The 14,961-nt window shown below is 40.8% G+C and overlaps 2 protein-coding genes across 2 annotated transcripts; both read right to left on the bottom strand.

The window, feature by feature from the left end:
• Positions 1–4,105: 4,105 nt before the first annotated feature.
• On the bottom strand, positions 4,106–9,199 carry LOC119721589 (the record flags this gene model as incomplete). The annotated part of the gene is made up of 3 exons (XM_038191668.1): positions 9,130–9,199; positions 7,601–8,152; positions 4,106–5,070 (listed from the first exon to the last, which is right to left on the bottom strand). Coding segments are annotated over exons 1-3 (1,587 nt in total), but the record flags the coding sequence as incomplete, so codon positions are not given.
• A 3,153-nt stretch (positions 9,200–12,352) lies between these two features.
• Positions 12,353–13,534, bottom strand: LOC119721588. The gene has a single exon (XM_038191667.1). It carries the CDS (start codon positions 13,442–13,444, stop codon positions 12,353–12,355), a length of 1,092 nt encoding a protein of 363 aa, XP_038047595.1. The 5' UTR covers positions 13,445–13,534.
• Between the last annotated feature and the right edge of the window lie 1,427 nt (positions 13,535–14,961).

Here is a 14,961-nt window from a genome sequence, read left to right as displayed (position 1 = left end):
AAGTTATTCACTTTTGAATGGGACATCGACCAATTGTTACTTGGTTAAAGGGAATGCACATCATTTGCTTTTGCTGTAATTTTCAGAAATTAACTATTTGAGGGGTTAGTATAATAGATCAAATATTGTTACACTGACATGTTTGAAGTTTTGTGTTCGAAAATGCTGGAAAAACCAAGAAAAACTAAAATATTCAAGCAGTCTGGTTCCCTGACTCCACTAAAGGTGAAATGGATCAATTTATAGATGCCGGAAAATTGTAAGGTGGGGAACCAGTCTAGATGGCCTGCACCCGTTCATGAACATGTAACCAATAGCAAATAAAATTTGTACTGAAAAATGGTAAAGTTGGATTAGTAGTTGGATCAGTAGTTGAAAAATAGTTTTTCCAACGGTGGTTGGAAATGTATACAAAAATACTATTTTCTTGAAAATGACTTCACACCAGGTGCCATAATTTTACAGGATGCTTTATACTGTCATTTACAAACATCCTAGTAAAGTATTTTGTAAAAATCTGGTAGTTTTATTTTTCGATGTTTGCAAATGTTGTATATTCCCTTTAACAAATTTTGAAGTTCTTGTGGCCCGACAATAATTTTGTTCTCGCCAGGTGTAGGCTGGTTCCCGCCACACAATCATGCAGTATCGATAATGTACGGACCGGGAACCAGTCTGCTGGTGAGGCGGATCTATTCATGCCCAAAATAAAACCACCAAAACAATTTAATTGGGGATTGGAATAAAGCATACCTGTTTGGAAAACTTATTAATAGAAACAAATTTGTTGAGGAATACGGGGAACGCAACTAGATGGAACAATAGTTTCCAGCCGACCCAGAATTTCTGAACCAAGATATCGCTGTTGGCAAAAAAAAAGAAAAATCTTGCCAATAAAAGGGGTGAACAGATTTGGGACACCCCCGCTGATTGTTGGACAGTTTCTTTTTGTAAATAAATAATTGAGAGGAAGTCCAGGGGATTTCCCAACGTTGAAGTCAAAAGAATGATGTCATGAGACTCTGGTTTTTATGGTGCTGTTTTTTTAGTTTTGCTTTCGTAGTGGTTTTTTTCTGTAAATAAATGACCTCCACTGCAGGGCTTTTTACTTCAAGGCTCAGTTTAGACTGGTTCTTCAGAATATGTTGGTTTATTTATCAAATAAAAAAAGTTAACCCTCCTGCTGTCTGAACAGTCACAGACAATCAACAAATCAATCCTCTTCCCCTGCCATGCCTTTTACACAGGCTAGTCACCAAACAGTCAGATCATATTTCAAGCAAGCACTGTTAACACCACCCAACACTCCTCCAAATTGAGATTTAAAATGTCCTTTATTAATCTGCAGCATGAAGAAAATTCGAAAGAGCAAAATAACAACGCATTTTTTTGACAAACTTAATAAAATGTTTGACCTGAGGGACACCGAAGCGCGGTGACCCTAAGGTCAATTTTCATAAAACATGCGCCAGACCTGAAGCTTGAAAGTCATGAAAGCTCACGGCGAGAAACGCGCGTTTGGCAAAAATATTGCTAAAAAGTGCAGGGGGATGGAATCCGCACCCACCATTTTAGGTTTAATTGCTGTACGATTTTTTTTTTATAAAGCTGTACATCTTTCATTGCTTGCAATCCGCAAACAACTAAGAAAAGGTACTTCCACTACAATACCTAACATAGTTAGCAATTGAGCAAAACATTCAATATTTTTCCCCAAAAAAAATTCCGAAAGACTTGATAACCTATAAAAATGTATACATGAATCTTAAAAATCTTTGACTAGTTACTATTTCCGACGCGTAAGGCTTCCACAGAACATACACAATACTGAAAAGTCTGGAATGCAAAACGATGTTGTATGGACGATTGTAAATATTCCTTTGAAGAAAAATGTTCTTTTTTGTTCAATATGAACAAAAGTGTGGCAACCTGGCGCTTTTAAAAGATTTATTAATAACCTGGGGGGGGGGGGGGGAGGGATGGCGTAGCCGCTGCTTATTGGCTCCTGTTTATTCTACGTGGATAAAAAAAGAAAACACTTACAGCATGTGATATTTCCAAATTTATCACAAATGTTATGCCTAACAACATGGAAGTGTTTAACTGTTTACGCAACTTGCCACCCTCCGTTGATTCAACCTATAAAGTCCCCATCTTGACATGCATTTTCATTGTTGTCGAATAATAAACTTTTTTTTAACTTATGAATCATAGTTATATATATATATATAGGCCTATATATAGAAATAAAGATATAAACATAATTCAATGACCTTGCGGGGTTTTTTTTCTCTAGCTAGCATTATTTACATCTTTTTGCATAGTAACAGTTATACTTTTAAACATTTTGATTAAAGCTGTAGTCCATCATTTGCAGCTATCCAAAAAGTGACTGACTACGTAATTATTGTTGAAAAACGTACTTAGCTGAAAGATAGTAAGGGGACTAAACTCCCTGTGAAATTAGTCTTTCTGGCATGCTGTCATTTTGAAGAAATCGACGAAAGAAGGCCTTTCCAACGGTGCTTCTTATTAAAGCTATAGTGCATCATTTGCAGCCATCCGAAAAGTAACTGGCGTAATTATTGTTGAAAAACAAACTTGGTTGAAAGATAGTAAGGTAACTAAACTCCCTGTGAAATTATTCTTTCTGGGAAGCTGTCATTTTGAAGTAATCAACGAAAGAAGGCATTTCCAACGATGATTCTTAAGAAGCACCGTAGGAAAATTTAAATTAGTAGTTCGTTTTGTTATTCAGCGCAGCGCGCACAAGTATTGGAACGACGCACACGCGCGCGCGGTTGTTATAATTCGTCGGATCAGTGCGCTATGTATACGTCGCGTATAGCTGCAATTCAAAACAATTCAAAACATGATTCAGTAACTTTTGATTTGAAATTGAGATCTTAGAATGCTGTTTTTCTCGGAATGTACAGCTGAAGCTTAGCTGAAACTTCATCAGGTTAGTTGCTCAGTATCCTTCATTAGATTTTGACCTCTTTTGTTGCTTGAAACGAACAAAATGCACAAATTACAAATGATGGACTGTAGCTTTAAGACGCACCGTTGGAAATTTCCGTTAGTAGTTCGTTTTTTTCAATAGGCGAAGTGCGCGTAAGCGTTGACACGACGCACATGCACGCGCGCGGTTGCTATAATTCGTCGGATCAGTGCGCGACATCGCGTAGCTGCATTCGGCTCAGTAAGAACGTGTCTCGGATGCTGAATTCAGGCCCAATTCAAAACATGATTCAGCAGCTTTTGATTTGAAATCGAGATCCTAGAATGCTGTTTTTCTCGAAATATACAGCTGAAGCTGAGCTGAAACTTCATCAGGTTAGTTGATCAGCACCCTTCTTCAGATTTTGAGTAGGTGTGTTGCTTCAAACGAACAAAATGCACAAATTACAAATGATGGACTATACCTTTAACTATGAGACGTAATTCTCCAGAAAGAAATGCATACGTTTCATGCCTTGTGTAATTGTATTACATTGCTGGCATTATATCGACCTCAACGGGATTCACCGTGGTAACATAACGTGTGTATTTTATCAAGTATTCAACATTCTGGTCACCGTAATGCAGACCAAGGAACAGACCCAAAGCAGAGAACATCAGTGTCAGGGTCTCCACCACTGATCTCTATATAAAGACTGGATAGCGGATATGCATACAACATTCACACAGTAGACTTCGCATATTGACCAATTCGCCCCCGGTCTCACGAAGATGGCCGCGTATAATACGAACGTTCTACGCGTAAATACGCGCGCGTTGTATCAACAGTTGACGCGCATTTTGGTCACGTACACATATTATGATGTTCTAAAAGGGACACATTTCCGTAGTGATTATTATTTCAAAACGCCGAAAAAGTTATATTTGCGGCATTTTAGTAACCACGACGTTAGAAAAATTGTAGTTAACCTTGGTCAGTGATGGTGGTCAAAATATAACTCAAGTGAACTGCGACGTTACAAAAGAAATCATGCTGTCTATAAAAACGGCAACTTGTCCTTTGTAGATCACCAGCCGGTCTCACCAATATGGCGTCAAATTCGTACATTGTGCGGCTCTGTATTAGCTATCCAGTCTTTATATAGAGATCAGTGGTCTCCACCCTGTAGACCGGAGACTGCTCCTCGCAGAAGACCAGAAGCTTGTCCCAAAAAACCTCCTGTGCCTCTGACCTCATCTGGCTGACGTTTCTGACGAACTGGACCCAGGTTTTGTTCAGGTCGAAGCCGCCAAGCGCCACCAGGGGTAGGATCAGGAACATGAAGTTCTCGGACCAGATCATGATGTTGATATTGACCACCAGGTTCGCATTCTTCAACTTGAGGTCGCTGCTGATGGCCAGGTAGTCCCTGGAGATCTGGGTGGTGAAAGCCCAGGTGGAGACCGCTACAACCATGATGACCCAAGCGGAGACAAGCCTACACATGCTGCCGAGGTCTTGGGCGTACAGAGCCAGCCGGCCCCTGCAGACGTCAACCTGCCCCGCGTGACGCCAGAGAAAGGACAGCTCCAAGCGCTGCTGTTTCTGAAAGGACAAACGCATCAGGAGCATCAGATAACAGAAGCTTCCCCAGACTACCATGCTCACAGCGCCCGTGGCAAGAGAGATCTGCATATGGGAATTCATGGATTTTCTCACAACGAAGATGTAGTAGATGAAAGCGCGGTATACCCCGTTTACGACTGGCCAAACGATGCACACCGTGAGGTACGGCTTGTACACCAGACCCTGCTCGCCCAGCCCCAAGTGCTGCAGGCGTTTCACGATGAACCGCACGCTCAGGCACTCGTACCAGCTGAAGCCGCGGCGCCTACTCGACCACCGGTGATCCACCATCATGTTCTGGATGTTGGCCACGAGGCTCATGAGCGGGCTGGACAAGTTGAATGAGAGGAAGGTGGAGTAGCTGATAAGGCGGATGAGTTGCTCCTCGTGTCCCCAGTAGTCATGGAGATAGTTGCAGAAGTCGTACATGATGAGACCAATCAGCGTCAAGGGCCAGATGAGAGAGAGTACTGCACTGCCGCAGTGGTTCCATTTCCGGACACCTTAGTGAGGAAAACGATAGATGCTATTTCATGCCAAATTACATCGAGTGTTTGATCAAGGCCTAGTTTAAGGGGAGATGCTAGGCGGGGAATATCCTTATCTGTTTTTTTAGGCAAGAACATCTGAGAATTAGAACCTTCCAACTACAGCAAAATGTACATGACATGATTAATTGGCTTATAAGCAGGTCTATATCTTTTTTCAAAAATCTGATTTGTGTCCTTCAGATCAGGTCACCTGTGGCGTCATGCCCGTCGGTTGCTCGGACATGCAAAACAGCCAAAGCTGTCTTTTAAAAAAATATCCTGGTATGTTGTATTTTGCACATTTTAAACCATCCATATTATAAACTGAGATGTATTTGTTTATTTATTATTATTAATTGGTTTATTATTATGTGTTTTTTCGCCGCCAGCAGCGGAATCGTAAAGAACATTTACAATGTTTAATCATTAAAAACAAAACTTTACTTTACAAGAGCAGCGAAAGACTAAAATAGTATATATAAAAAAATAAAATAAAAAAAAACATGAAATGGAGAGGGTGGGAAGGGGGAGAGGATGAGAGGGGAGGGGTAAGACAAGGAATATGAACAGACATAGAATTACATCATTTCAAGACCAACGACTGGATAAACATGGAATTAAATATAATCTTCACAAGACTACACATAAAAAGATTTGCATTACATTACATACAAATGGATGAGAGAGAATGATAAAAGGTTTATGGGTAAAAAGTTTCTAGGCTTAAAAAAATTGCTTTACACAAAACACAAAAACAAAAAAACTGTACATTAGAAAGGTGGCTGAATTTAAAAACTTGATTCAAAGTTGATTTCAGCTTCGTCAGGTGCGACTGAGATAGAGGATATAGAGTTTCTTTGATTCTCTTCACTGCGAAAAAAGCGTGCGAAATCCGTTTATCAACAACATTTTTTTAAATAAATTGTATTAAATCCATTGATTAAAATTCATTGAAAAAAAAATGTTCCTCAACAGCGTCATTGGCTACAACTCTTTCGACCAGAAATCACCAAATTGGAAGATTCCTGTAGATAGAAATGTATCGCTTATTATTCCCACTTGTGCGCATCTTGTAAACAATTTTAACTTGTAAGATGCACTCATTCACACATTGTTGACCTCCAGGTCTTCTAAACACTTGTGTGTGATGAAGCATGGTTTATGGAGTGCGGGATTTGAGGAGGAAATAAGGTATAGATAAATCAACAGAATTCAGCTTACAGTCTTTTGGCATGCTGCGAAAAATATTACAAAAAGAAACGTTCCTTCAAAGTCGATAGAGAGCCAATGATAAATTTAATGAAATTACACATGTACTGATCTGAAGGACTGATCGAGCTCTCCCCTATCAACAGAAATTCGAAGTATGAACTGAACGATTTTATTTTAACGCCGTTGCCTACATAATTCGTCAGCAACATCACGAAGTAACACCCATGTGCATGCCAGTAAAAACTAGCAATCGGAGAAAATGGCAACTAAAGTTGAACGCCTTCTAAAACAACACTTTGCGTCAAAACGACAGAGTATTTTCAGTTGGGTTTCTCGTTGTGGACACTTGATGAATTGAATTTATTAAATCTGCTGTTTTCACCCTTTTGTGTATTAAATCAACAAGAAATAAGAGGAAAAAAGGTGAGTGTTAGGCCAAAAAAAAAATTCGGTCTCTGGTCAGACCAAAGTTCCGGAATTGACGCGGGGACGCGGCTTTTTTTTTTTTCTTCAAGCTTGGATTGTACAGACAAGGTGGGGTACTATTTTGCTACTTGGTGTCCTCATGTACATTGGTGTCCTCCATAATTTGCCTTGGTGCTCCCGATCATTTGCCTTGGTGCAATTTCCCATTCCTTGGTGCTCTTTGGTAAAAAAAATTGAGGAGGTGCGGCAATAGAGGGCGCTGCTGGAGCTACCGCGGAACATTTTGGAAAAAAAAAGATTGACGCGCATGATTAAAATCGACGCGCGCGCTGATCAGAGACCGACTTATTTTTTTTTTTGGCCTTAGTTCGTGAAACTGAAAAAGCTGCGAAACTGTTAGGCTAATTTTCGTTTTCACGAAGTAACACTCTTCAATGTATACAACACGAGGAAAGTGCAACTTCAGGTCAGGGCGCGCGCACAAGTAGAGTGTTACGTTACTTCGTGAAAACGTTTTGGCTCACATTGGCAGAGTGCGCGCCATGCATTGCAATGGTAAATGGAACTTGAGTGTTAACTTCGTGAAAACGAAAATTGTCACTCTTGCGCAAAAGTTGCTATGGATAATTAGCGTAATTATTAAAGTGAAGCTCTTGAAGCTTTGAAAATTCGTTCAATGGTAGGCCTTGATGAATAATGTTTAAAAATGTAAGAAACTGAAAATCAAAAAAAATATGGTTAACTTCGTATGGTGTCAGTGACGAGTTTTCACATTTTTATTAGAAATAATAATATTTGAACATTGAAATAAAAACTCTTTTTTGTTAACACTTTAGCTGAGTATGCAATTGATTGCGTTACTTACCAATATCGGTTTCCGAGTACGGGCGGCACCTTCCCCATCCATCCCACCATTCGCTCCGGCAAACTGCACACACCTCATCGGCAGGACTCCCCGGACCGTCTTTATCGAAAACCGTGTTCATGTTGCCTTCCACCAGACAGACCAGCTGCTCCTCCTTGCAATCATCACCATCATCATTGCCGTCTTCACCGAGGTTCATCGGCATCGCCGCTCCGGGATAGAGGCCGCAGCGGCCGGTATCAGCCTTCTCCCCGCCGGCCCGCTGGAGCCGCCTCTTCACGGCGGCCAAGTGGCAAAGATGGCACGGCCGCCGCGTCACAATGCGCCGGTAGTTGTACAGTCCGATGATCTTCAGCAGAAACCAGACGACCGACGGCCAGGGTTGGCCTCTCGTCGACTTGGGAGAAGGCCCAGGACCGGGCTCACCAACGGCAAGATTTTCCAGTGGGAAGCTCTCGTATCCAATGCAAGGAGGCTTGGCATGCCTGACGCCCAGATTTTGGAGCAACGGGCTATTCTCGCTATAGAGGAATCCATCACACCGGTCGAGACCTCGACGCAACAATCAGAATTTGGCAGCCACATAGAGTGTTGGAGGCCTGCTGCTGTAATCAACGCTTATATGGCGCTCTATTATCTTTTGTTAAAAATTTGTTTTGTAAAAAAAAGTCTTTGTGAGAAAAAGTATGACGATGGAATTTCCCTTCAAAGACCACACAACGGATTATGAATTGAGCAGACTGCTACTTATTGGGCCGGAAATTGAAATGTTGTTTTGTATTATGATGACACACATTTTATTGGGCAAAGGTAATGCCTTATTTACAATGTACATAACCTTGTTTGTGTGGATCATAGAAACAAAATTGGGTTGAAAGAGTTTGCACAGTGTGAGTAAAATAAAAAAAATTTCAGAGGTTTTTCTTAACTACACGAAAACAAAGAAATGTCCACACTACGCATGTAACGTAAACATGGGTATGTGTGAGTTTGTTTCTGCATTCAATAGGGGACGTTGAACGATAGAGGACAATAGGGTCCCCAATTCCCGAGAGTACCGGATATTAATGGAGACACAGATTTGTGTGGGAGAATAATTATCATAGACTTATCCATGATTTGAATCGATCCGGGAATGCAAAATTGGGAGAGGTAAAATTCAATTTAAACATGTACCATCGGTGGTATGTTCAGAATTCACCCAGAAAAAGAGTTGTTAATTGCGTCTTTTTTTTTTAAACAATACAAAAGTACGATACAATCCGCACATATTTGGTCCTGGAAAATAATTACAAACAATGTACATGCATTTACAAGTTTCGGAATGTTTCCGATTCGACAATTCGATTCAGGCGTGTCTTTTGTGTATTATAATAGAGACCCAATGTAGTAACCCAAAATAATGTTTTTAGAGGGTTGCAGATGTAAAAAAAATTAAAAAATAAATAAATAAATAAATAAATAAATAAAAAAACCGCTAAAAATAATTTTTCTTTCAGAAAATGACATTCAAATTGAAAACTCGTTACGTGGAAAAATGGAATGGGTCAAGAGCACCGACAGGTTGCTACATGCGTCAGCTTTAAAGCTATAGTCCATCATTAATTTTGCAGCCATCCGAAAAAGTAACTGGCGTATTATTGTTGAAAAACATACTTGGTTGAAAGGTAGTAAGTGGACTAAACTCCCTGTGAAATTAATCTTTCTGGCAAGCTATCATTTTGAAGTAATCAACGAAAGAAGGCCTTTCCAACGGTGCGTCTTAAGACGCACCGTAGGAACATTTAAATTAGTAGTTCGTTTTGTTATTCGGCGCAGCGCGCGCAAGCATTGGCACGACGCACAGGCGTGCGCGGTTGCTATAATTCGTCGGATCAGTGCGCGACATCGCGTATAGCTGCAATTCAAAACAATTCAAAACCTGATTTAGCAACTTTTGATTTGAAATTGAGATCCTAGAATGCTGTTTTTCTCGGAATATACAGCTGAAGCTGAGCTGAAACTTCATCAGGTTAGTTGTTCAGTATCCTTCATTAGATTTTGAACACTTTTGTTGCTTCAAACGAACAAAATGCACAAATTACAAATGATGGACTATATCTTTAAGGTAAGCTTGGCTTTGTATAGCCCATTATATGAGCAAGTGCGAAAATAAACGAATATTCCACAGTCACTTACTCAATGATTTTATACACACGACTAGCCTCCTCCCTTTCTATTTATTTTGACTTCTGTGCGGCTTTCCCAGTGCTCTAACCTTCTTTTCAAAGATTCCATTGAAGAAAAAAATATAGGTTGGCAAACTGTCTCGCAAAATATCCCCCACGCAATGAGATAATGCATTAACTTTATCAGGGAAAATCCCCTGGTTGGCTTGCTGCTTGTGAAACACAAAGGACGCGTATTATTCCCCTCTTTGCACACATGAGTCGTGGATCAAACATGTTGACACGACATTCTGACCCTTGCTTCAAATTGCGGAAGTTTTCGTCTTTAATATGCTATCCCATGCATTAACTATATTTAAACCATTGCTATGACGTCACACTATTGTTAAAAGTGTTGATTCGGAACGACGAATCTTTAGTAAAGTGTGGATTCGGAATTACGAATCCACACTTTGAACACGTCGGACAATAATATTGTTCTCCATAATTAGCGTGAATAGGACCGTCAGCGTGAAAATTTGCTATCCGAAAATTACCAATGCATCTTCACTGTCACATTCGCCGCCGTCACTGCAAAAACTACTTTTAGTCAGAAAGAATTCGCCGTCTGAACTATCCATTTTGTCGTAAGGAGCGCATACACACAAAATGGCTTGGTTGTACGGGTGTGGCGATACACATGCTAAACACGCCAGGAAAAAATGTTGCAACCTGACGCCACTTCCGCGCTTGTGTGAAAAGTCTATGGAGAGCTAGTCATTTCAAGTATTTCTTAACAAAATTTGAAACATACCTCAGTCCCAGATTCATGTCTTATCATCATTTCTGCAACGAATGACCTTCATCGAGATGATATATGAAGAAAAAAGTGGCGTCAGGTTGCAACATTCTTTCCAATACTTCTGTTGACGCAAAGTCGAAGAAAACACTCGCAAGTGTGGATTCTTAATTTACGAATTCACTCGGCGCTTCGCGCCTCGTGAATTCTTAAATTACGAATCCAATTGCAATGATTGTCTGGATTATAAATAAAATAGCCTTTCAGCAAAATGCATGATTAGCCTACTAGTAGGCCTATACAGTTTATCCCGAAGAATTTTATCTAAGATCTCTGCTTACTTCAGAGACAGAGTTTCCCTCGTTTCCGTTAAAAATGCAAACCCTATGCTCTTCAAAAAATGATATTTTTTTCTCCTAACGACTTTTCACTTTGTATGTTTTGTTTTACCGAAAAAAATACTTTATTACTATTTGGGGCTTCTGCAGCTTTTTGAAAAAGGGCTTTAATTTGGTGCACAGATAACCCGCCCTGCGAGAGCCTAATTATTGTCACGCAGCCAATAATCCGAATTTTGTAAAAACAAAAATTAAAGAACTGAACGTCGGCGGATTTTTCTTGTTCAAATATGCCTTATTCAAAAGTGACTAAATTTTATATTACTGGAAAATAGCAGTAAAATCGTGGGGTTTTTTTTCGAGGTGAAACTCGAAAACGACACGGGGAATGCATCTTTAAAGATAAAGTCCATCATTTGTAATTTGTGCATTTTGTTCGTTTGAACCAACAAATGTGCTCAAAATCTAAAGTAGGGTACTGAACAACTAATCTGATGAAGTTTCAGCTCAGCTTCAGCTCTATATTCCGAGAAAAACAGCATTCTAGGATCTCAATTTCAAATCAAAATTTGCGGAATCATGTTTTGAATTGGGCCTGAATTGAGTGAATTCAGCGTCCGAGACGCGTTCTCACTGAGCCGATTGCAGCTACGCGATGTCGCGCACTGATCCGACGAATTGTAGCAACCGCGCTTGCGTGCTTGCGCGCGTTTCGCCGAATAACAAAACGAACTACTAATTTAGTTCCTGCGGTGCGTCTTAAGAAGCATCGTTGGAAAGGCCTTCTTTCGTTGATTACTTCAAATTGACAGCTTGCCAGAAAAAAAAAAACTTCACAGGGAGTTTAGTCCAATCCCCTTACTATCTTTCAACCAAGTATGTTTTTCAACAATAATTACGCCAGTCAATTTTCGGAAAGCTGCAAATGATGGACTATAGCTTTAAAAACCAATATACAAATTGTTGAGAAAAAAAATAAAATTACCTGAGCACAAAAAAGTTTGTCGAAAGTGTATGGTGTCCAGACCTATTTATATTTTGGTTATATATTATATATACATGTATACATTTCTCATTAATTTATTTGTATTGTCCCCCAATCGCTATACTGCGACCGATATCACAGCAGTCATGACAGGTGGACAATAGTTGGTAAAATACGTCTACACTACGTTGGAAATCAAATTATTTAATTGGCTTTTTTGTAAAGAATCATTCGAATTATAACCTTTGATTCACACTGATGCAATTTAAGATTAAAACAATATGATCTTCCGCAAACCCACAGAATGCACTTGTTTAACGTTTTTCTTGAGGGTTGCCTCCATATTTACCATCAAAAACGGATCGAATATGATCAAAATAATTTACTTAGCAATGTTTGAGGTGGTCATCCATTTTCTCTTAACATTTTCAGTGTTCCCATCAGTTCAAAACAATCACTGGAGGTGATTCAGTTTGTTTTAATCTAAAACAACGATGGAGTTGGACTTTGGAGGACGCTGTTGTACGGAGTGCTCGTCACTCCAAACCCACTCGGTTTGGGGAAATTTAGACCGAGAAAGAAGCCTAAAGTAGAGAACGCAAGAATCAAGATCCCCACTTTAGATACCGAGGGCTGTTCCTCACAGAAAGCCAGAATCTTATCCCAGAAAACATCCTGCTCCTCATTTCTCATCCGACTGATGGCACGCCTGAATTGAGACCACGTATTCTTGAAGGCCATCTCGCCAAGTGCAAATAACGGCATGATCAGAAAACTGATGCGCCTGTACCAAACAAGGCCATACCTGTAAACTTGAGAGGCGTTTTGATCGTAGATTACTCCGTAATTGGTCCAGTAGTCAACGACCAGAGTGGTAAACGCCCACGTGCTCACGGGAACGATGACCATGATCCAAACAGAGACCAACCCAATCATGCTTCTGAGCTCTTCTGCGAAGTCGGCCAGCCGGCGTCTGCAGACGTCTATCTTGCCTGCGTGTCTCCAGACAAAAGCTAAGACCAGACCCTGCTGCTTCTGAAAGGACAGTCGAAGTAGAAGCGTCAGATAACAGAAAGCTGCCCACACCAGTGTAACAAAGATACCGCCAATCACAGAGATTTGCGCGAGGACATCATAAGTGATGTCTTGGTAGACGTAGAATCGGATGTAGATGAGGTAAACTTCGTCAATACAAGGCAAGATGATACACAACGCCAGATAAGCTTTATACGGCAAACCACGTTCCTCCAACTCCAAATGCTGTAAGCATTTGACTATGTTTCGTACACTGAAGGCATCTCGCCAGCTGCAGAAGCGCCCGGTAGAAGAACCCCGGTGATCAGAAATAATGTGACTGATATTCGCTATCAGACACAACACCGGAGTTAGCAAGACCACACTCAGATATGTACCGTTGTGGATGAGATGGAAGACTTCGTTATTCCGACCCCAAAAGTGAAAGGCGCTGTTGATTATATCCAACACGCAGAGAGCGATCAGAAGCAGAGGCCAGATGATGGAAAAAACGGTGCTTCCACGATGGTTCCATTTTCGAACACCTGTGGGAAAGGACATGGACTAGTCTGTTGAGAAAAGCACTCTGCATTACAGAATGCTAACGTCATCTTTTTACAGCAATTGATATACCTTACAGGCGGTCATAGTTCATCAGAAAAAAAAGGTTTTTTTCTTTATTGGAAATCGTGTGGTGTTGAATTATCAGGTTAAAAAAAAAATGTGATTAAATGGCGACAGATCATTAATCTGGAATCATCTTAACTTCCAATTAACAGTACGTTTCAATCCATTCCACCCCTACTAACCCACCCTTCATGCAGTGTGCCCACAATATCTAAGAATACATTTGCACTAGGAAAAGAAAGAATCAATCACCGTAAAGCGTAGCCTATTGCCCGCGCACAACCTGCAGTCACGTGACTGCTACTCAGTGGCATTTGGACAACGGATAATGCAACCCCCTGATCCACTGGAGGTCTGTGTGCCCCCCTCTATCTCTTTCTCTAGTGCCCCCTTAAACATTTTGAGGAGACCAAAATAAGCCACTAGCTGCCAGTGTTGTAGTCGAGTCACCCACGTCGAGTCCGAGTACAAGCCTCGAGTCCGAGTCCGAGTCTCGAGTCACAAGCCTCGATTCCGAGTCTCGAGTCACAAGGGTCGAGTCCGATCAAGAGTGATCACTAATTGTTCCTATAGTTGTGCACCAAACTAATCCAATTTGAAAAAATATATTTTCAATCATCAATTGTGTCTTTTAAGTAATTCCCAGTGTATATAGTTTAGCTTGTGTGTGTACATGTTGTTTAGACCCAAATGTGTTTTCCTTTTAATTCCCAGTGAACCGTGCCAAGAATGATCTAACACAGAAAACCTTACATGCGCTTACTTTCTTCCCCATACTGCATGAATATTTACTGATTACAAAGTCTTAAATGGATTCCGAACACAAGGTTATAGTTTTGACAAATTTTGGTCGGGCATTGAAGTAAAATTCTAGAATTTTAACATTCGTATTGGTGACACTTATCTATAGTTTCCCCATGTTTCCCAAAATAACGCGATAACGCGATACTTCTTTGGCAGAACACCGGGCCCTAGTGCGAGCGCGGCCCCTGGATACGATTTTTCACGGCGCCGTGTTTTGTCTATGGAGTACGTAAAAAAGAATGCTACACTCGTCGCACAAAATACGTAGGCCTAACGTTAATTTTTTTTTTGATGAAAATACAAGAGTCACCAAGTTCGAGTCCGAGTCATCATGGACAAGTCCGAGTCCGAGTCATTTTCCAATGTGACTCGAGTCGAGTCCGAGTCACGAAAAATGTGACTCGAGGCCGACTCGAATCCAAGTCCTGGACTCGAGTCCTACAACACTGGCCACCGCTGCCACCAAAAGCGGGCACGTCACTGGCCCTGAACGACATCCGTGCATAAGGATGTTTCACCATGGGTCCTTTCTCTATGGTTTCACTCACCGATATCAGTCTCCGAGTACGGCCGATGCTTGCCCCAGGCGTCCCACCACTGGCTCTGGCACACGACACAAGCTCCATCCGTTGTCCCCGAACGTGAGT

Source organism: Patiria miniata, unplaced genomic scaffold (genome assembly GCF_015706575.1).
Source record: "Patiria miniata isolate m_02_andy unplaced genomic scaffold, ASM1570657v1 HiC_scaffold_13, whole genome shotgun sequence".
In the NCBI taxonomy this organism is placed as follows: Eukaryota; Metazoa; Echinodermata; class Asteroidea; order Valvatida; family Asterinidae; genus Patiria; species Patiria miniata.
The sequence above is the reverse complement of the archived record's forward strand: the minus strand, read 5'-3'. Positions and strand labels throughout refer to the sequence as shown.

Bases quoted from the DNA above. Each gene is read 5' to 3' on its own strand.
- LOC119721588 (XM_038191667.1), bottom strand. From the start codon at position 13,444: ATGTCCTTTCCCACAGGTGTTCGAAAATGGAACCATCGTGGAAGCACC.